The sequence below is a fragment of the Chlorocebus sabaeus genome, chromosome 12 (assembly GCF_047675955.1).
Source record: "Chlorocebus sabaeus isolate Y175 chromosome 12, mChlSab1.0.hap1, whole genome shotgun sequence".
Classification (NCBI taxonomy): Eukaryota; Metazoa; Chordata; class Mammalia; order Primates; family Cercopithecidae; genus Chlorocebus; species Chlorocebus sabaeus.
The window spans coordinates 81,629,748-81,652,893 of record NC_132915.1 but is presented as its reverse complement, the minus strand read 5'-3'; the positions used below and the strand labels follow the sequence as shown (position 1 = coordinate 81,652,893).

At 39.4% G+C, this 23,146-nt stretch overlaps 1 protein-coding gene across 1 annotated transcript; it reads right to left on the bottom strand.

Annotated features, from left to right (window-relative positions):
• Positions 1-1,817: 1,817 nt before the first annotated feature.
• DNAJC25 (DnaJ heat shock protein family (Hsp40) member C25) lies at positions 1,818-22,634 on the bottom strand. The gene is made up of 4 exons (XM_007968424.3): positions 22,180-22,634; positions 9,216-9,368; positions 6,540-7,010; positions 1,818-3,072 (listed from the first exon to the last, which is right to left on the bottom strand). Exons 1-4 carry the CDS (start codon positions 22,513-22,515, stop codon positions 2,950-2,952), a joined length of 1,083 nt encoding a protein of 360 aa, XP_007966615.2. The 5' UTR covers positions 22,516-22,634; the 3' UTR covers positions 1,818-2,949.
• Between the last annotated feature and the right edge of the window lie 512 nt (positions 22,635-23,146).

Genomic DNA, 23,146 nt, shown 5'->3' with positions numbered 1-23,146 from the left:
CCACTGTACGCCAGCCTGGCGACACAGCAAAGTTCCGTCTCAATAAAAAAATAAATTAAAAAAAAAAAAAGTTTACTACTAGGCCAGGCGCGGTGGCTCACACCTGTAATTCCAGCACTTTGGAAGGCTGAGGTGGGCGGATCACCTGAGGTCAGAAGTTCGAGACTAGCCTGGTCAACATGATGAAACCTGACTCTACTAAAAATACAAGCTAGCCAGGCATGGTGGCGGGCACCTGTAATCCCAACTACTTGGGAGGCTGAGGCAGGGAATCACTTGAACCCGGGAGGCAGAGGTTGCAGCGAGCCGAGATGGTGCCATTGTACTCCAGCCTGGGTGACAGGGCGTGACTCCATCTCAAAAAAAACCAAAAAACAAAAACAAAAAAACAAAAACCCCTCAAAGTAATGAATTACGATTTTCTAAACATAAATAGTACTAAATAGTAATTAATTCTCTAAACAGAACCATTATTTCATGTGATATTTTAAAAATTTAAAAAATTTTTAAATTTAAAAAATCCTGTATCTCAGTGGTTCTATTTAAGATCCTAGGTATAGTACCTAATATGTTATGAAACTATAATCTCTGATTTGTAGAACTTAGAATTCATAAATAAGGCAGTGAAGAGTTAGTCATGGAATCTGATATATCTGTTATTCATATAACCTGAAGGGTAATTTCAGCAGACCTCAACTATGTAACATGATGATGAATAGATAGCATTGAACAGCTATGCTCTATAAACCCTTGAATACCAACCAAAAAGGAGATGGAAATCGCCCTAAAATGAAGTTCAAGAAAAATTTTCTAACTAGTGGAGTTGTGGGGTTCTCTACCCAGGATTCTTCTCCAGAGGTTTCTAAAATGGAGAGGTTTTTGGGTTTTTGGTGAGGGATGGGCAGGGTACAGATAATAAGGACACCCAGAAGACTTGACTGACACTTGTGACAACTAATGGCTCTTCCTTCACAGAAGGAAGAATCCGTTCTTCTGTTAAGGAGGGCCCATTTATCTAGACTCACGCAATGACCGTGATTCCAAAAGACTGACCGAACATTACCAAGTGGGCAGGCTACATTTCTACAAAGACAGGAAGAAATATAGTAATCTAGCAGATTGCAAAAGCATATCAAAAGATGAACTGTTTTCATCAGCCAACCTTTATGAATGCTAACATGTCCAGTCCTCTTACACTTTATCACTAGGTTAAAAAGAGGATTCAAAAATTTTCAGAGTCGAATACTGACAATTTTTTAGTCCTCATAATATATGCTACGTACTTACGTTTTTAGATGGTAAATACCATTGTGTGTTAACTATATGATAATACATTCACCAAGACAGGGATTGCTGACTCTACAGGCAACCACAGCATCTTTGAAAGGCATTTTGTCTATAGCTAAGAGGTGGGCATTTGAAGTCTAAAACACAGCTACCTGTAATTCAGTTCTGTGCCTTCTCCACACTCCTCCAACAGAATGGATGCATAAAACATTTTCATCTAAAGTTTACAAAAATATAAATAATTTTAGAGCTGCAAAAGGGCCCTAGTGATAATCTGGTCAGACTCTTCCCCAAGTTTATAATTGAGCCAACTGAAGTCCTCGCAGATTAACTACCTTGTCTACGTTAGCATGGAGGGAACTCAGCCTTCCAGCTTTGTCTCACATTGTCTGGGGCTCAGCTCTCAAAACAACTAGCTTGCTTTAGCTAGAAACAGATTCTGCATATCGAATATGCTATACTCATGTTTAAAAATTACATAAAAGCAATGTTAATTTTTCACTTAAAATGTCATACCAACAAACTTGTGATATAGTGTAACCATTTTATTAATATGAAGCAATGGGATAAATCCTTTAACAGGGGTACTGACTTACTACCATGAATATGTACCGATACTTTGATACTTTGGTGCAGTATCATGCCTGATTAAGTCAAATAATGTGTTATTTACTAGCACTGCCACACATGTAAAAACACTTACATTTCATTGGTTGATAGAAGAGCACACAGCCATGTACCTCGTTTCTGGTTTAAATGCACAGAAATGTTCTCACGTCCAGTGGATTTTTCACCACTCAAGGACTTCATAATAGATGAACAACTTTTCAATACGCTATTTCTGCCTGCTATTTTTTTTTTTTTAAGTGAAGAGAGAGGGGGAAAAAACCAATACTGTGGTACAAAAGACCTTTTTACAAGGTCCTTTCTGGAGAAATGTTGAGAATACAGTTATAGTCCTATAATGAGACTATAATCAAGATCATCCTACAAGGACATGAGGGTAGACTCACTCTCCTGGAGAGTTTCTGATCTTATTAAGACTATTATATTTGACTGGCTTTAAAAACAAAGAATATTATAATGAATAGAGGGGGGATATTCTAGCAGAAGACTTTCCTAGAGGTTATTTTGAACGTATTTCAATCCTATAATGACTGTAATGAAAACGACTTGTTAGGTCATTCTACTGAAGTTTGTGTCCAGAAAAACACTCATGATAATATAATTAAATGCTGTTTTTGATGTTTTGTGAAAATACAGAGGCCATGAAAACAGAAAAATGTAGCACTATTACAAAGAGTAAGGAAACACTCTCAAAGAATAAACACATAACACATAAAACGTTTAAATGGTATCTAATAAATTTTCATGTCAAATCTTTTAACTAAACATATAAAAATTTTAAATGGCAACTAATAAATCTTCATGTGAAATCTTTTAACAAAATCTACAAATAGATTATAAAAATTGAACAATCATAAATGTCTTATGTATAAAGTTTTAAGGGAAGGTTTAAATTTTGACATTATTCTGTTTAATCAAATACTTGAGGAATTTTAGTTACTGCTGAGCAGCAGTCAATTGATACATTTCTAAAATAATTCAGTTATGAAAATAATATCACAATTAAGGTTTGGCATAGTAGCATTCCATCAATCTTCAGTCATCCACAAATGTTAACCGCCCAGGCCCTTCATTCTTCATCCATCTCCTGTATCTCTTCCATCTGGGGTCATTTGCCAACTTTTTCTTTAATTCCTCCTCTTGTTCTTGCTTGTAGACCTGTAAGTATAAATAACTAGATAACTTCACAATCCAAAGAGAAACATTTGCCATTAGCTTTATGGCATATTTACATTTTTCAAATATAATGTTAGGTAAAAAGTTTCCAGTGAATGTATTGATAATCATTCACCTCCTAAAAATACTAAACAATTAAGTATTTTATTTATTTATTTGCAATTAACCATTTTAACATTCAGTGTTAAACATGAAAGAACAACCTGTATAAGAACTAGCAATTTTGTGGCCACGTGTGGTGGCTCACGCCTGTAATCCCGACACACTGGGAGGCTGAGACGGGTGGATCACCTGAGGTCAGAAGTTCAAAACCAGCCTGGCTAACATGGTGAAACCCCCATCTCTACTAAAAAATACATATAAAAAATTACCCAGGCGTGGTGGCACGTGCCTATAATCCCAGATACTGGGGAGGCTGAGGCAGGAGAACTGCTTGAACCTGGGAGGCAGAGGTTGCAGTGAGCTGAGATCATACCATTGCACTCCAGCCTGGGCAACAAGAGTGAAACTCCAACTCGAATTAAAAAAAAAAAAAAAAAAAGAACTAGTAATATATATTTTTTTGAGACAGGGTCTCTCTTGGTTGCCTAGGCTGGAGTGCAGTGGTACCATCTCAGCTCACTGCAATCTCTGCCTCCTGGGTTCAAGCAATTCTCCTGTCTCAGCCTCCCTAGCTGGGACTACAGGAGCATGCCACCACGCCTGGCTAATTTTTTTGTTTTTGTTTTTGTTTTTAAAGGAGAAATAGGGTTTCACCATGTTGGCCAGGTTGGTCTGGAACTCCTGGCCTCAGGTGATCCACCCACGTCGGCCTCCCAAAGTGCTGGGATTACAGGTGTGAGTCACTGCACCCAGCCTAGAACTAATAATTTTTTGTCACTGATTTCTGTAACCTAGGAATAGGAATACATTCTTTTACTCAATGAAAATTGACTAAAGGGCTTAACATTTCCCCTCTACAACTAATGTCTAATATCAAAGAATCAAAACTTTATTTTTTTAATATGGTCCTTTGTAAATTTAACTGATGACTTTCAGATTTGGTGATCTTAACCAAGGAACAAAATGACCTTACATACATGTTCATCTCCAAACTGAACTTACATCTACTTTCATCTAAAGATAATTATGAATTTTTTCATTTTTTTAAATTAAAGTTTCCAAAGAAGGTTAAATAAACCACAGAGTTAAAACTCATGAGAACACAGAACATCCGCATTTCTTGCAACCTTTTTTTTTTGCGATGGGGTCTCACTCTGTCACCTAGGCTGGAATGCAGTAGCACAATCTTGGCTTACTCTAACCTCCGAGTAGCTAGGACCAGAGGCACCACCATGCCCAGTTAATTTTTTGTATTTTTTGGTAGAGACAGGGTTTCACCATGTTGCCCAGGCTGGTCTCAAACTCCTGAGCTCAAGCAATCTGCCTGCCTCGGCCTCCCAAAGTGCTGGGATTACAGGCATGAGCCACCGCACCCGGACTGCAATTCTGTAACTTTTAATGCACGTCAACTAAAGCAAAATGAACAAGCTGTCTTAGCCAGTTTCATAGCCACATAACATTTTGGAAAGAAAGGATTTTACTTCCAAATATTAGGAAGAAAAGACTAAGACAACTTCATACGATAACATAATTCAGCCCACAACAGCACCCTAAGAAAGACACGGTTTTGCAGATTCAGCTGCTTCTCCTTCTTAAAAAAGAAAACCTTTAAACTTTTAACCTACTTAAAAGAACAAGCTTTTCAAATAGTTTAGGAGCTAACTGGTATGCTGTAACTAAATAACTTTTTTTTTTTTTGAGATGGAGTCTCTCTCTGTTGCCCAGGCCAGAGTGCAGCGGTACAATCTTGGCTCACTGCAACTTACGCCTCCCTGGTTCAAGCGATTCTCCTGCCTCAGCCTCCCGAGTGGCTAGGATTACATGCGCACACCACCATGCCCAGCTATTTTTTTTGTATTTTGAGACAGGGTTTCACCATGTTGGTGAGGCTGGTCTCGAACTCCTGACCTCAAGTGATCTGCCTGCCCTGGCCTCCCAAAGTGCTGGGATTACAAGTGTGAGCCACCACACCGGCCCTAAATAACATTTTTTATTTTATTTATGAACAGGATAAATATATAGGTATACTTGGTAAAATATCGGGCAATTCACAGTAAGTTAAATTACGTAAATATAATTCAGACCAAAACTTTAATTTCAGTGAAATCTATTTAGGACATCACATACAAAATGAAATGACTGTGAAACTAAAAAAAACTAATGTATCTCAGATTTCTTAAGAAGGTTTTGGCTGGGTGCAGTGGCTGATGCCTGTAATCTCAGCACTCTAAGAGGCCAAGGTGGGCAGACTGCTTGAGTTCAGGAGTTTGAGACCATCCTGGACAACATGGCAAAACCCCAACACTATACGATAAAAACAAGAAAAAACCACCAGGCGCGGTGATTCACGCCTGTAATCCCAGCACTCTGGGAGGCCGAGGCGGGTGGATCACGAGGTCAGGAGTTCGAGACCATCCTGGCTTACACAGTGAAACCCTGTCTCTACTAAAAATACAAAAAATTAGCCAAGTGTAGTGACGGGCGCCTGTAGTCCCAGCTACTCGGGAGGCTGAGGCAGGAGAATGGCGTGAACCCGGGAGGTGGAGCTTGCAGTCAGATGAGATCACGCCGCTGCACTCCAACCTGGGCAACAGAACAAGACTGTCTCAAAAAAAAAAAAAAAAAAAAAACCACAAAAGTTTCACTGTGCTCTATTCTTATATTTAACATAATAGCCAATTAATTTTACCCTGAATCTAAAACAGTGTCATTATAATAATGAGACTGCTAATCCCTTTAACACCATGGCTACGTAGCTGATCACCTCAAAGTAATTTTTGTAGGTGACAACTGTAGCATAAAGCATTTATTAAAATGCCCGGAAGTTTAGAGGTATTACAGTAATTCGATTTAATTTAAAAGTAAAATAAAAGTAACTTTCTATAGATGTCAGTTATTATGCAGAAGATCTTGTGCTCAATTATTTTGAAATGAAGTCATCTCAACAAAATTTCCACATTTCACTCTGTTTTTTTTGTTTTTTTTTTTTTTTTTTAGTTTCTGTGGCTAGGTTTACAGGATTGGAAGAAAACTTGGGGCGGGCCAAATTTTAGTTAGTGCAAACATGCATATCCTTCCAATGCAGTTTAACATTCTTAAAACTTTTCTAGAATTGTCAATTAAAGTATTTGAAGTTCATCCTCTAAAAAGAGAAATTACAGGTTAAAAACCCACTGTCTCACTACCAAATAGAGTCCTACTTCCAATAAAAGTAAGATCTTTACTAATTGTTTAACTGTTGGATTTCAGAAATGTGAGCAGACTTCTGTGATCCCTCGTTATAATACACCTGATTTTAACTTGACCAGGTGGATGACAGTAAAAATCACAGCAGAGTGACTACTCACCTCATAATTCTCCTTGATCCAGAGCTCTCGTTTAAGAAAAGTTTCTTTCTGATGATCTTCTAGACTATCAAATTGAGACTTTGACATCTTCATAGATTTACGTATAATGTACAATCTCTCTTCCTCTCCATATTCTTTGCCTTTGATGTTAAAATTATAGATCCACCGGCAATACCAAACTATATATGAACATAGGTGAAAAGGAGCTAAGATAATTTGAAACAGGAGAAGATCACAGATTTGGGGTTTCTGATAGCCCCCCTTTATATCTATTTTACTTTTTATAATGTTCTTTATGATGTTCTCCTCCTCGTCACGAATTTCCTCTTTGGACTTTTTGTTTTTGCCTTTTTCTTTGGCTTTTTTGAGCAGTCCCTGCTGCTTGGCAATCTCTGTAGCCTGGATACGGTACTTGGGCACTGTGGCTAGGTAGCTGATTGCCTTATTGTAGCTATTCCACCAGCTGAAAAACTAGAATAATTAACAGAGAACAATGAGTCATTTTCATTACCCAATCTAAGTTAAAGGAATGATAGAGTCTCGGTGAATACCATCTCCCAAGAAACCATTACAGTTAAAACTAGGGATCTCAAAGATACTACTTTGTAAGTAAAAGATACAACTGAATGAAGCCCATGCATACACAGGATCTCAAGGCTGGATAAGTAAGGTAAACTCTGAGCTGAGCCAAAAATCACTGATGCAGTCAGGAGATACCCAAGATCAAAGGATGATCAATGTGTCATACCACACCTGTGGTTTCGTATCTTTACCATTTGGCTCTTCCCTAGATCGCTTAAAAAAAAATTTTTTTTCTTTTTTTTTTTTTTAAACAGTAACCTACTTACTAGAAAAAGAGTTAAATGGCAAAATCTAGCTGGTGAGGAATTTGTTTAAAAACCTCATAGGGCATAGTCTCAGGCAACTATATTCATTCCCATCTCTTTTCCTAAGCCATCTGCATATATCACAGTGGCACTCATCCTATTCTGAGAGATTCAAATATGGTTGAACTCTACCTATTTGGATAGGAAAACATTAACTTACATAACTGTATTCAACCACAAAGGATTTGTCAGAAAATGCCCTGCTTCTCACATATTACCTCCATAAATTTCAGCTCCTGTTTAACTGAATGAATATAGCAGATATACAAACAATATCCTGCAATAGTAGCAATCTATTAAGAATATATTTTAAAGTTACTACAGTATTACATTGTTTAAAACAAAAAAGTAAAATTATCCTTGCTCTCCCCTTTGAAAGGGTAAATCGTTCTACAAATGCTGACACATTTTAAATATACCACCTTAGTTTCCAATACAGTTTTTATTCATAAAAATGGAAAGTCAGCCAAGTGCAGGGGCTCATGCCTGTAATCCCAGCACTTTGAGAGGCTGCAGTAAGTGGACTGCTTGAGCCCATGAACTCAAGACCAGCCTGGGCAACATGGCAAAACCGTGTCTCTACTAAAAAAAATACAAAAATTAGGCAGGTGTGGTGGCACATGCCTGTAGTCCCAGCTATTCGGGAGGCTGAGGTTGGAGGATCACCTGAGCCCAAGAAGTAGAGGCTACAGTGAGCCACGATCACTCCACTGCACTCCAGTCTGGGTGACAGAGTGAGACCCCATCTCTTAAAAAAAAAAAAGAAACAAAACACACTGAATATCATGTCATTTCTGGGAATCAAACTGGAGAAGTAATTTTCAAACAAGCAAATTGCTTCATTCTAGTCATCTGACTTGCTCATTTCCTCTAAAGGAGCATGTGATAGGTGTGGCTAGTTTAATAACAGGGAAAACTTATTTTAGGCAGAAGTTAAATTTTTGTGATACTTTACAACATAAAAAGCTCCTGGCTGGGCGTCGTGGCTCACGTCTGTAATTCTAACACTTTGGGAGGCCAAGGCAGGCGGATCACAAGGTCAGGAGTTCGAGACCATCCTGGCCAACATGGTGAAACCCCCATCTCTACTAAAATACAAAAAGCTAGCCGGGGGTGGTGGCGGGCGCCTGTAGTCCCAGCTACTCAGGAGGCTGAGGCAGGAGAATGGCATGAACCCGGGAGACGGAGGTTGCAGTGAGCCGAGATCGTGCCACTGCACTCCAGCCTGGCAACAGAGTGAGACTCTGTCTCAAAACAAAAACAAAACAAAAAAAAGTTCCTATGTCTCTTTTAATCTATTTCAGTGGTTTCAACCTGAGCAGAAGCACCCTTAAAGGGGCACGCAGAAGTGCGTGGACATTTCTGGTTGTTAAAATAATGATGGCAAGCACTACTGGCATTTGGTGACTAGAGCCAGGACTTGTTAGGCCAGATTAAGGAATTCAGATTTCTCCCACGTTTAATGGGAAGTCATTGAAAAGTCCTACGAAGGTAAATGATATGAATTAGCTGATGTTCACTCTGGCTACTATGTAGAAAATACTCCAGAGGGAGCAATGAAAAAGGCTCTAGATTTTTGAGGGGTTGTTTTGTAGTAATAATGACATTCTTCAACAATTTCTTAGATTTGCCACTAACAAAGATTCTAATACTGCCAATGAATAAAACAGATCTCAACTAGAAGTAAAATTTTACAAAGAGATACTCACAGTTAGGTTTTAATGACTAGCACTAGGCAATGTGCACTAAATGCACATAAATATAGATACAAATATCCACGGATACATACCTGAAACACTGAAATAGCACACACACTGACCAAAATCACGACTCTAACATCCACCTTAGGGGCCAAGCGCCTGCTATAGTAGTGGTAGTAATGGCTGTAGTACTCTTCTGGATGATCCAGCATGTAATCATAATCTTTTCGTGTTTCCTCATCCTGTAAAATGACAAGATATCCAACTTCACAGGACAGTCCGTTAAATGGCCTTAGTTTATAATCTGTTAAATCAAATACAGAATTTTATAATTATGTAAGGTTAATCTGAGTAAAAATACTGAAATTGTCAAAATCAAAAAATTTCCCATTACTCTTCAAAGCCATGTACATTTCCAAAACTTCAATATTAGATATAAAAGCATAACAAAAATATTTGTCTAAGTTCTTCAGTATTGTTAGTCCTCCTGGAAAAATAAAAACACTTTAATAACAATTAACCTTTCAATCTTTTTAGCTAATGCTTGGTGCTAATAAAAGCCTGTTCACAACTACTCTTAACAACTGTTGATTTTTTTAAAAAGCTTATTTCTTGTATATATTCACAATCATGTCCCAGCCTTGTATAGATAACTTTCTGCTAAAAGCAATGATTAAGACAGCAAAAAGTCGGTGAAGCCAGTCTGTGCCTACAAAACTGAATTATGCCCATCTCAAAGAAACACTGAGACACCCATGCAGTCCAACGGTCAAAGTCTAGCTTTGTGACCTCAGATAAAATATTTAGCCTCTCTGAGCCTCCTCCTTCTTCATTTACAAAAAGAGCTGACAATCCCTGCTGTATTATTTTTACATGGTTGTTGTGAAGATCAAATAACAAACATTATACAAAAACATGTTACAAACATGTAGTACTTCACTTCATCACTGTAATGTGTCGTCCAGCCCAGGTCACAAATGAGGTAACATATAGATCTTTCTTACTGATACAAACTCCTTGAAAGAATTATAGCATTCCAAAATGCTGCTCTGTATGCTCACAGATAAAACATTTTTTAAAAAAATTCTCTGATTCTAATCAATTTCTAACAGGGATAAATCCCAAATACTGAGCTAGGCAGGTTGCAGAGTTATTAAACCAGGTCACGATTTGCTCTTTATCTCACAGGAAACCTATTACATTTTCCAACTTGCCCCATTTCAAAAAAAAATTAAAGATAAAAACTATTATAAAATCAAAACAAATTCTTTAATCTCTATACATGAGTATAATAAAAACCATTACAAAAACAAAAGTCTGTTTTGCCAGGTGTGGTGACTCATGCCTGTAATCCCAGCACTTTGGGAGACCAAGGTGGGAGGACTGCTTGAGCCCAGGAGTTTGAGATCAGCCTGGGCGGCATAGTGAGACCTCGTCTTTACAAAAAATTTACAAAATTGTATTTGTGCAGGGCATGGTGGCATGTGCCTGTAGTCCCAGCTTCCCAGGATGTTCCCCGGGTGGAAAATCACTTAAGCCTGGGAGCGAGGCTGCAATGAGCCATGATCATGCCATCACACTCCAGTCTGGGCTAAGAGAGCAAGGAGCAAGACCCTGCCTCCAAAAAAAAAAAAGTCTTTATCTTAGAGGAATGAATTAGTCAATATTTATTAAGTTGTAGATTCCTAGCTAAAGGCATTTCAAAATCTAAACTTGGTGCCTTGCTACTGTACACAGATTCTCTGGGGTCTGTTCAGGACCACTTTCTGAGTCCTCCAACATGTAGTTTTTTAGATTTAAAGTATCTTTTAGATTATTTAAAGTATTTTTTAGATTTAAAGATTTTGCTAATGACAAAATCTTCCTTGCATCCATTAAAATCATTATGTATTTTCTATTAAGAATTTTGGGCCGGGCACAGGCGCTCATGCCTATAATCCCAGCACTTTGGGAGGCCAAGGCAGGCAGGTAACTTGAGGTCAGGAGTTTGAGACCAGCCTGGCCAACATGGCAAAATCCCATTTCTACTGAAAACACAAAAATTAGCCGGTCATGGTGGCCTGCACTTGTAATCCCAGCTACTCGGGAGGCTGAGGAGGGAGAATGGCGTAAACCCGGGAGGCGGAGCTTGCAGTGAGCCAAGACTGTACCACTGCACTCCAGCCTGGGCGACAGAGCAAGACTCCGTCTCAAAAAATAAAATAAAATAAAATAGTAAAGAAGTAAAGTAAAAGTAAAGTAAAAGTAAAGTAAAGTAAAGTAAAATAAATAAGATAAGATAAGATAAAAATAAGATAAAATAAAATAAAATAAAAATTTTGAATTTGTGTGAGATCATTCTCAGTAAGTTCTCCTATAGTCATTACATTCAAAAAATTTCTTACCTCTTACCAGTATATGAAATCATGTAAACTAGTAGCTAGCTTAATTAGATATGAATATATTTATATGAAGGGCCAATATGAAAACTGTCAGTTATACAAGGAGGGGTGAGCTCAAGCTAGTATTATTTTCAGATTCACTCCTTGTATGCTCTCTTCAGTCAAAAAGGATTTTCTTGTGGCAGCTGCTATATGCCCCAACTGTCAATCCGTGACTCCTTCTTTAAGTCATCATCCTATTCCAGAGCTTCTAACACAGAAAGGGTAAACCTATATAAGGGCCACACAGCAGCCCTGAAGACTAAAGCCCGTGTCTCTTCATGTGTCTCATTTTGAGTACCTCAAGAAATCATCTGAGAATTTTTCCATTCTCCCTCTGCTTTTTGGGCTAATTTTATAGAAATGCCCTGTTTTGGAGCCTAAAATCCTTGACTTTAACTTGGCATCCCAATCATGACAGATGCCTTTTGAAATGTATTTCTTCGAGTACAGTTCTTCTTGCTATAACTAGATTACACGTAGCTCTTAAACTAAATGCCACACTGAGATCAGATTCCTATGAGCCTCCTTGTCTCTGAGCAGCCCTTTGCCCCGGCTGTCTGTACTCCTCCTGGTTGAAGCATATGAAGTAAGGTCTTGGAGTGTCGTTGAAATCTGGTATGTGGACATCATGTGTCCAATGACTACTGCCTCTTTTTATTCTCTTATCTCTGTTCTACAGAACACAGATATCATCCCTCTTCAAGCATTTCACTCAGATCTTTCACCAGGGTCACCATTTTCTCACTGGTTTCTAGATTATTGACCTTACCAAGTTCTGAACTCCTTTAACACAATGGTCAACTAATACTCCAACACAAGCAACTCTAGAATTTATACCTTGTGTCTGGCCTCTCTGCTGCAAGCAGAGCTTGTGGAATCTGTTCAAGGTCCCCTAATGGAGTCCTCAAACTACCAAATTCCTGCAAGACATCTCAGGGTCAAGTCTGATTTCTCTTTGGATGGTTTTCTTTTCTTTAGGGTCACCATAAATGTATGACCCTGTTTTGGCCATGATTACACTAAAAAGTTGGCCACTTCCTTGTTACAGCATTTATTCAATTTATTTTATCTCCGCTCTAGGGCTAAAAGCTTTCTCTCCAAAGTCAAGAAAATGATCAGTTTTCATGCATACTGATGACGATCAGTGAGGCATGCATACACTTTAGAATCAAGGGCAGTACAAATTGGTAAAACTTAGGAGTTCTCAACAGCCTAAGTCAAACTTCTGCTCTTTAGTAACCTACAAAGTTTAGAATCAACCTAGTAAGAACAAGAGGATACCAAGAATATTAGCAAAGAAAAGACATAATAAGAAGGACCATCTTTCTTTCTGGGACTCAAGTAGAAAGCTAAGGTACATTCTTATTTGAATACCATATTTTTTTTTCCTACTCATCTTGAATTAAGGTAGCCGCACAATTTTTTTTTTTTTTTTTAACTCTCCAATGTTTTCTCATGGCCAAAGTTAAAATTTCCTTCGCATGCCACCAGGCCTTCACAGCTGGTCCAAACTTACCTACCTAGCAACATCCCTTATCATTTCCCCCTCTTTTATCCATAGGAAACATTCAGAGAGCGACTTCTGCAATTTGGTGTGTTATTCCAACACAACGTTCCTTTTTCATACCTATATCTTCAAACGTATATTCTTCTCTAATTTGAACCTCATGAGTCCTATTAATCCTTTAGAATGTAAATGTTACTGCCCCAGACAGTTAGATCATTCTTATTACACTTGGTACCTATTTATTATAGCACTTATCACATTGTAATAATCAGTTTTTTCTTTTCTTAGAATGAGAATTTCTAGAAAGTAGGTAGGGTAATTCATTAATCTCTGTATATCCAAGGCCTAGTACAGTGCCTGGCATTCAGTAAACATTATTTCAAAAACGAGTGAACTTTTGTGAAGGTTTTTCCTTGCAATATGCATCTCTCCACTACGTAGGTCTCCATCTCACCAGCAAGGCTGGATGGGTAGCGATGTCATAAAAACTTCAGTTTGGCAGAAGTGACTGCTTGAATTCATAGTTTATGAAAATATGCTACTGTGGCTAACATAGCTTAAACCTTAAAACAGTTTAATATCTTACCTTTCAATAAGGTAGTACTTTTTCTTTCAGCAATTTTGTGGATCTTAAGGTCCCAGGGTCTGGAGAGTCCAACTTCTTTCCAAAACCAAAACCTTTATACTTGTTTCTTCCTCCTGTCTGTCCTGAGCCTTGACAAGCAGGGCAATAAGCTCCTTGTTTCTAATCTCTACAGGAATAACTGTAGTGCTTCTGCTGGTGTCCATTCCACTCCCAATCCTCTTGGGCATATGCAGGAGGACTGGAACATAACCACCAATATCTAGATCAAAAGTGAACAAGAGGAAACCCACAAGCAAAGAAAGCACTGAATCCTTCCTTCTCTTAAAGGGGTCATCCCCCTCCCCAGAGGCAAAAATATTTATGTTCTTGCCCTTGAAGGAAGTCATGAACTGCGTGATCTCAGTACATAAATTGCAATAATTTGATATTGCAGCTAGTTTTACATTTAAAACTTCCTACTACACAGAGTATAAAAACCATTTTTGGGGTGGTAAAGGTCAGGAATCAATGATATATGAAAATGTATTACTGTATTCACTCAATATATATTAATCTTATTATTTTTTTTAATCCACACACACACACACACACACACACACAAATGATCCTTCAAAAAAAAAACAAAAAACAATCTCTGGTCTAAATTTTTTTCCAGGCCATTATATCCTACAAAAGAGGGAGAAAATTAACCACTACCCATTTCATTTTTTTTTCTTGTTTCCTGCCCACTAGTCACTAGTGCAACTTATCTTCTCCTCTATCTTCTCTTCTCATTCTGCACATAGTCTCAACAACTTCCATGATTTGGAATATTACCTACATACTAGTAACGCTTGTATCTGTTTTTCTTGCCTCCTCCTATTCTCAACTATGTCCTGAACATTTTCTAAATGCAACATAAATATCTCAACTCAACATGCTAAAAAACCAAGTCTATTCCTCTGTGTTTCAGTTAATATTATCAGCATCAACTTGGTCACCTGAGTTTTTAAAAACCTTAGTTGTTTTTATTTCAAAAATGATGATGCAGGGCATTAGCCCTTGTATTGAGCACAAAAAGAGAATAAAAAGACAAGACAAGGCCATCACCTCAAGAACCCTCCATCTAGAAGAATCTAGCAAGCAAGAAAAACACAATTGAGTGTGCTAAGGAAAAGGGGCTGACTCTGTCTAAAAACACTAGCAATGGGATTCACAGCAGAAGGGAAATGGGGGCTAGATCTCGGAAAGCAAGTAAGGCATAGTGAAACTTGTTCCAGGCAAAGGAAACAGCAAGTGTTAAGGGTATAAAAGTATGAAAAAATATCATGGATTCAGGGAAGCTTAAGCACTGCGGAAACTCAGGAAGAAAGGAGTAATAAATACAGCTAGGAAGGCAAGTTTGAATAAGAACTGTTGAGGATCTTGTATGCTGCGCCAAAGAGTTAGGATGTTATCATCTGTGCTATTCAAAAACAAAAATGTTTCCAAGTATGAGAACAATAGCATTGTGTAGAAGTATATATTGCTGAAAGACAATTCTGGTAGTATCGCAAAAAGTAGAATGAGGGAGAAACAGATTTTAGCAGCTAAGAATAGGATTTGATAAGTAAAGGGGTACACAAGAAACAAAGGAGATGTTCAGCATGATACTGAAGTTTTTAATTAGAGTTACTACGTAGACACTGTTATTAAGATAACAAATACAGGAAAAAAACAGCAAGCTTGGAGAAGATGCAAGGAAAAATTGTGGAAGATTTTGAACTAGGAAGAAAAATATTACTAGATATCCTTTCAATTTCTGAAGCCTCAAGGATTATCTATTCCTGCAGAGGAGTGCACCTTTTGTCTTTGACTAACCTATTTAACTCTACAGACAGAAGTAACTTGTAGAAAACTGGAAATAATGTAAATGACTCCTATTCACAGAAAGACAAATTCTGTCCAGTGGAATGCAACACATTATTGCTTGGTAGGTATTCTCTAGTTTTACAGGCATTTCAGCATTCCCTATCTGATTACAAATGTTGGCACTTTTTCTCTTTCAACTAGTTTTAGTATCTCACTGGTTCCCTCACTGATTAATATGTTAAATAAAATCTCTGACACATGTTCATTCTGTATTTGTGAGAGTCATAATTATATCTTCTTTTAAAGTTTATGCTTGCACAAAGATAACAAGATTGACTTCAGACATGTTTAACTGTGGGTACCTGTGCTACAGGAGAGGCAGTTGAGAATATGAGCCTGGAGAACATGCAGGTTTTAGAATTGCCAGCTTAAAAGCAGTGGCTTAGGTCAAGGATACAGTTGAGTTTCATCAGGAAGAGCTTAGAAAAGAAAAAAGAAAAAATACACAAAGAAGAACTCAACAGAATTGCAATGCTTACAGGGTAGGTAGTAGAAAAGACTATAAAGACTGAAAAGAAATGGTGAGGACAGAGAAACAGACAAAGACTACATCAAGAAAGTCAGGGAAGAACACCTTAAAAAGTACTAAGTGGTCAACAATATCACATGACACAAAATTCCAGGAGGAGGAAGAAATGAAGAGCAGTCAATCTAATCAGATCTGGTGAGTAGAGAGTCATTGTTCACCTTAACAAGAACAGTTTCAACACGTGCTGGGGCACACGCCAGTCTATGATAGCATGAATGAAAGGGAGATGAGAAAGTAAAGACAGTAAACAGCAAGGAAAGGAAGGAAAAATGTGAGTGTAGCTTTAAAAGAAGCAAAATGAAGCGAAAGGAGTGGGAAATGAACCAAGTAGGAGATTTTCAAGTTGCCAAAGAGGAATGACGGAAGAAGATTCCAGAAGAAGAATGACAGAAGAGGGATACCAGAAGAAGACAGTGTAAGTAAAATGAGTTCAGTCAAGAATACCTTTTTGCCCTCCCCAAATCATTCTCAAAATTGCTCCCAGAGTTTTCTTCCTAAAACAAACATAAGATTGTGTCATTTCTCCACGTTAAAACTTCTGGTAACTATTGAATACATAAAGTTCCAATTCCTGAACACAACGTAAGGGGTCATTCATCATCTGATCCCAGACTATGTTCCAGTATCCTGCAACATTCTCCCTCCCATGGCACCTCGCAGGCTCCCAACCTAGAAATAGCAGATCCCCTAAAGTCTATGAAAAACAGTAAGTGTCTTTGCGCTCTTGTGAGTATCTCAAAATGTTCTATTTACCTACGATAAATCTGTACAAGCTAAATTAAAATGTCTAGTACTCAGTTTCTAGCTAGTATTATATTGTCAGTAGTTTTCAGGTTGATTAAGAACTCTGATTGGTTGTTGATTACATCATATGTCAGCCAGTCACAGCACCAGAATCAAACATGGCTGGGATATAATCACCCTTGGCCATAAGTAGGGAGTAATCGCTGAAATTAAGAAACCAGTAAAAACTAACATTTATGGGTTCACAGCAGAAACAGTAAATGTGGTACATATGCTGCCATATCCTTTTTCTGGGGCCATGGGAAACATTACTATCAAACGTGTTACTCTTTCCCACTAAACCCAGAAAAGGTCTCAAAACTCTTAAAAGGTAAGAGTTTTGTTCCAGGTAATCATGACCAATCAGGGTTGGCATATGAAATGAAAACTATATGCCATCTGTGGACTATAAATTAACTTAATTTGGTTGTTTATCAGCATCACACCTATAATAGAAATTTATCTAATTTTAGGGTTCAGTGCATGTGCCAGTAATCCCAGCTATTTGGGAGACTGATGCAGGAAGACTGCTTGAGCATAGGATTTCAAGACCAGCCTGGGCAACATAGTGAGACCCTGTCTCAAAAAAGAAAGCAATTTATATAATTTTTAAATATTTTTATGATTATTCAATTACCATGAATGACTGATTAAATACAATCTGGATAGTGTCGAAAAAGAATAGTAATACATGCAGTTCATTTTTTCCCCAAAACAGAGTCCCTGGGAAAAATATGATAAAAATGATCCTTGGTGGAGGAAATGCTCATTACTATAATACCTCATGAAACTACATCTCATTCCTGGAACAAGCCTTGCACACTCATGACTACGTTTCTGTTGATCAAGTTTCCTCTCTACCAGAAATGTCCTTTCACCATCAACCTTGGTGACTTTGTTCCTGATCAACTCAAAAGAGTACCACCTTCTCTAATCCAAGAAGACATAATCACTTCCTCTCAGCACCGCAACATAATCTGCACAGACTTGTATTATATAACTTAAATAACAACTGAACAATAAGTATCTGTCCTCCTTGTTACTAAAAACTTTAAGTCAGAAACTGCGCCCTTCCTTTGTTATGGTCTCCTCTGAGCGCCTATGTCAGTCCCAGTTAAAGAAAGGGTTGAGTAACAGAATATAAGGAATGAACAATAAACAGAAACATAACAGGGCAGGGAGTTCAGAATCGTTTTTTGCTAAATTATTCCTAAGTGCTAAAGCCCTGCCACATCAGACTGATAAAAGGAAACTGAAGTGTTCTTGCAATGTTTCCTTTGCAAGACAAGTCCAGAGTAGAATGCCCTCTCTACACATCCTTTCATCTTATCAAATAGCCTTCACCTTCATGCCAGAAATATTCCCAAGACCTTTTCTAGGCTCTTTTCTTGTGATCCTGCAAAATGCCATCAAATTCTACACTTCTGCATTTTTTACCAATCATAGTTTTTCTAAGTGCATCCTTTCAAGTTGTTCTCTTATCTGCTTATTTCTATGCCATTTCTCATATTTCATGTATTATCCAATTTTTATCTACATTCAAAAATTATTGTTCTCACTTAAAAACCCTCAGAACATTAAAAGTAGAAGTGCAATTTTTCTCTCATGCAGGAATTTTTCACTCATAACCATCTAATTTACTTATCTATACCACTCTTTAAAATTGCAATTAATTTGAGTGAAATGGCAAAGGGCGTTGCACGTACCAATGTCAAAATGCCAGAAATCCACTTTCCATTTCCATTCTATCTGAATGTCTCCAGATAAGAGTTTTTATAACATTAATGCTCTGATGTGCCAGACACTGTGCTAGGTGCTACGGATATACACACAAAAAACAAGGAGCATGGTTTAGTGGGAAAGAGAGACCTACTCAGTACTTACAATGCAGTGTGATAAGTGCTATAGCCACTTTAAAAACATGTAAGTGGGACCAGATTATTCTACCTCATGAGATCCAATGTTGACACAGAGGGTAAGCGTCCACTTGTTTAACTTCCAAAGTCCATAAACGCCCTAAATCCCCAAAAGTCAAACACACTAAATACTATTGCATGGTCTTAGTTTCTAAAGCAGTGTGTGAAATCATAATGGCTTGAACTTTTGCTGAGATCTGGGACTGTAATTTATTTGGGGATGTGAACTAAGCATGCCTTGGTGAAAGCATGCGGCCAGTGCCTTTGCCTTCCATTACTAGCCACACTTCTTTTCTTGGTTTTCCTCCATTTCTCCATGCACAGGTAAAATCTTTTTGCTAAAATAGTAATAACCAAATGTCATATCTTCTTGTCTTACCAACTGTATTTAAGTCATGTTAGTGTACTTATTTTTTAACAACCATCATCTAAAAAAAAACCAAAACAATCTCAAAAGGGCATTTATTTGACCAAAACAACCTCAGAATCATAAATCCACTGATGTTTTACATAATTATAGTTTCCATTTTGGTGATGTATTTATTATCAATATTCAGAGACAGGCTTCTGCATCCCATTTTTATTCCAGAGTCACTGGAACTCAACTTCTCCCACTATTCTATCTGACCTTCTCTTAGCAAACACTATCTGGACCTCTTACCCCTCACAAACCCTGTTCAGAGCCAGAGGATACAATCCAAACAAAACAGCCATTACATCTCCATTGCCTCAATGGGATAATATAGAAGGCTGAAGCCCTCCAAACTGGATGACCTCAGTTCATTAAAACCTAGCATTACCCAGAAAAGATATTATTTGGCAACTTTCTCACAATTCTCCATTATGACAGAAATTAAAGCAGACCACCCTGTAATAATTGCTCCCACACACAGCAAGCCAAAGTCCTTATCCTTATTCCAAGAGAGAGCATCTTCAATGAGGTAAATAGTTCTTGGAGATGCTCCACTTGGAAGATGAATACACGTTCATCTCTATAAATTTAAAATGCAAGTTTTCAAAGAGTTCTGCTAGGTCTGATTTTCAAGGATCCAAAATATCTCCAGACATCCCTTTTGTCTCACAGATAATTTCCACAGTAAGACACTGGGGGTTTTGGGGGAGCTATAGAACACTCACCTCATTCCCTCCTCCATCAGTACAACTCCACTTCTACTCCCCTGTTTCAAGATATCTGTAGCTACCACAAACCCGTCAGAGTCAAGAGTGCAAGTGTTACCTACTCCAGACATACTGGTTTTTAACTGTCTAAACATTCATGATCTTGAGTGGAACACTAATTTTATCTGGCTTTTCATTAGCTGACAATCAGTGGTAAAGTTTAGGGGTAGAAACCTTTAGAGGCAACCATACAGATTCATCAGATCAGTCCCGGGGGTGGAGGGGACTGATCAGTCTCTCCTGGTGGCCCTCCCAGCAGGAATCGCTACAGTCACTATTTCTACCCTCTAATCATGGCACTTGTTTTCAAAGTTCTTACCAACATGCTCACCATTCTCATGCCAAACCTACTCATCTCCAATCCTACAAAGCCCAGCAGAAGGCAACAGCTGGCAGTGTTTCTGCTGCCCTCTCTTCTGGAAGTTCTCCATCTTCCAGAAGATGGGTTGACACAGAGGGTAAGTGTCCACTTGTTTAACTTCCAAAGTCCATAAACTCCCTAAATCCCCAAAAGTCAAACACACTAAATACTATTGCATGGTCTTGGTTTATAAATCAGTGTGTGAAATCATAATGGGATAACTAATATACAATCCAAATATCACTATCTTTAACCTAATTATCTATATCATCCTAACAACTACTGCATTCCTGATGCTCAACCTAAATTCAAGCACCACAACCCTATTACTATCTCGCGCCTGAAACAAATTAACATGACTAACATCCCTAATTCTATCAATGTTACTATCCCTAGTAAATGCCATTATGATTTCACACACTGGTCCAGGGCTCCCTTATGTACCATCAGGGCTTCTGGCTGAATACAAAGAACAGAGGTTGGAGCTTCATATGCTGAAGTACCCTGGATGGAGAGGTCTTTCCTAATTTTTTCTGGAGTCTTTTTTCTACCACTCTTTACATAATCAGCGACAAAACCCTTTGGGGCCTCAGCACTTTCCCAGTTCCCCAGCCATCCCTCAGTTAACTGCCATAAAATTTCACTAACGCTAGTGAGAATTTAATGAACTAGGTAAATTAAATTTTACGTAGTTCAATGTACCTAGTTTACCTAATTCAGGGCCTGCCCCTCCACCAGTCATTTTATGACTCCAGATTATCCAAACTGTTCTGGAAGGCATGAATAAAGTTGCTAGCTCCTTGACTATTTTCAGCTCTGGAAAAACAATCTGGAGAAACAATGCAAGGTTAAATTATATCCACTCAAAGTACAGTCATTAAAAGCAGGCTACCTAGCAACACGGAAAATTCTGCTTCGGCGAAAAAAAAAAAGGCTAGAAATACTTTACAACTACAATCGCTGATGCATTAGTATGATGGGGCCTTTCAAGCAGTAATACCACCATCAAATACGATTTATACTTCGTGATGTCCTGGTTGGCTTCATTTTTTACAGTAGTAGAAGAAAACAGCATTGGGCTAAATTTCTCATCCCCACAAGACTCAATAAAACCTCTGTCAAATGAAATATAAATACATATTCACAAAATATTTCCTACTAGAAATTCTCAGAGTTTTGTACCCAAGTCATTAAGCACCCATTTATGGGCCCTATGGAAAGGGGGGCGGTTCGTACACTTATCATTTAATCCCCATAATAACCCTGGGAGGAGGTATCATGGCCTTAATTTTGCATATGAAGAAACAGCTATTCCAACATATTAAGTCACTATCCAAGGTCATACAGGGGTGTCACAGCAAAGAGTCACATCTGGTCTCTTGACTGGTTGTTCATTGTTCTTCTCGGTGTTTTCTTAGTTCCTTAAACCCAAGCTAAGTGTCACCATTAACACTATTTCCAGAAACCAAATTTCTGTCCTATCAAACTGATGCGATCACAGTTGTCACTCGATATTCCACACTTTCCCTGTTGTAGGCGACCCCGGATCCCACTAATAATGATCACCCTGCTTTTCGAATGTGAAATGCACGTTATTAAAATATTTTCACGAAATCATAAGATGACCAAAGCTTTGCATAACAATGACTGTCACAAAAAGGAGGGGGACGAGGAGGTTAGCTTGCCCCCTGAGGCCCCGGGGGGCCGACTCGGTTCTTTCACTGGGCCACGTGGGAAACGTGAGTATCTTAAAGGTCGCGGCGGTGGATGCGCTCAGTTTCGGAGTCACAGAGGCCTACGCTCCGCGGACCGGGGTCGGAAGGCGCCGTGCGCTTCCCGCGGCCGTGCTTCGAAGCCCCTCCGCTCCCGCAGGCCTCACCTTGAGCGTCTCATAGGCGGTTGCCACCAGCAGGAAAGCCTCCTCGGCGCTCTGCGGCGTCCGCCCAGGGCCCTCGTCGCCGGGCTCCGGCCGGTAGCGGTCGGGGTGGTAGCGCCGGGCCAGCTGGCGGTAGGCCCGCGCGATCTCCGCTTTGCCCGCCGCGCGGCTCACGCCCAGCACCTCGTAGCAGTCCCGCGTGCCGCAGTAGAGCCCCTCCACCAGGGCCCCCGAGGGCCGCACTAGCAGCAGCGTCAGCAGGAAGGGCGCCAGCAGCACATACGAGCGCCGACCGGCAGCCCCAGCCGCCCAACCGGGAGAGAGCAGCGGCGCCCCCATCCCCAGCCTCGCTGGCGGATCTGCCACCCCAGAGATTCTGCAGCACTCCGCCGCGGGCCCGGCTCGGCCGGCCTGGCCCCCAGTTCCACGTCAGCAGCCGGCGCCTCCGCGCAGGCGCACAGGGCGCGCTACAGCAACTACTTCCTTCGCAACCGGTTGCTAGGGAAAAGGACGCCTCAGCCACAAGGCTGCTTCCGGTGCGTCACTTAACGCTTTCCCAGTCTCAGCAGCTGGAGGATTTGTTTTTGGTCGGACCTGCGGGATGCCTCCGTCCCAGGCGCGCTTAGGCGGGCTGTGCGGAGCGCTTTACCTACCACAGTGCCCGGCACACGCAGCCTTTTCGACATCATCACTTGACCTGCTGCAATAGATAACCTACCTGGCTCTCTCGCGTCCCGTTATCAGCTTCAAGAAGATTTGCACGTACGCCTTTAAAGCCAGCAGCCAGCCCCCGACGCCTTCCTCTCACCCCATGCTGCCGTTCCAAACGGAAGATGAATTTAGCAATTCTAGGCGCTGCCTGTGTACTAGATAGGGACCCTGAAAATTCGTGGCCATCTAGTTCAGTTTTTCTCAGTCTCCACACTATTGACATTTTAGACCAGATAATTCTTTGCCTTGGAGGTGCTGC

Excerpts from the sequence above, each read along its gene's own strand:
- DNAJC25 (XM_007968424.3), bottom strand. The coding sequence starts at position 22,515 with ATGGGGGCGCCGCTGCTCTCTCCCGGTTGGGCGGCTGGGGCTGCCGGT. Across the intron at positions 9,369-22,179 it reads CCGCCTATGAGACGCTCAAG|GATGAGGAAACACGAAAAGA; the intron begins GTGAGGCCTGCG and ends GTCATTTTACAG. Across the intron at positions 7,011-9,215 it reads GTGCTATTTCAGTGTTTCAG|TTTTTCAGCTGGTGGAATAG; the intron begins GTATGTATCCGT and ends TAATTATTCTAG.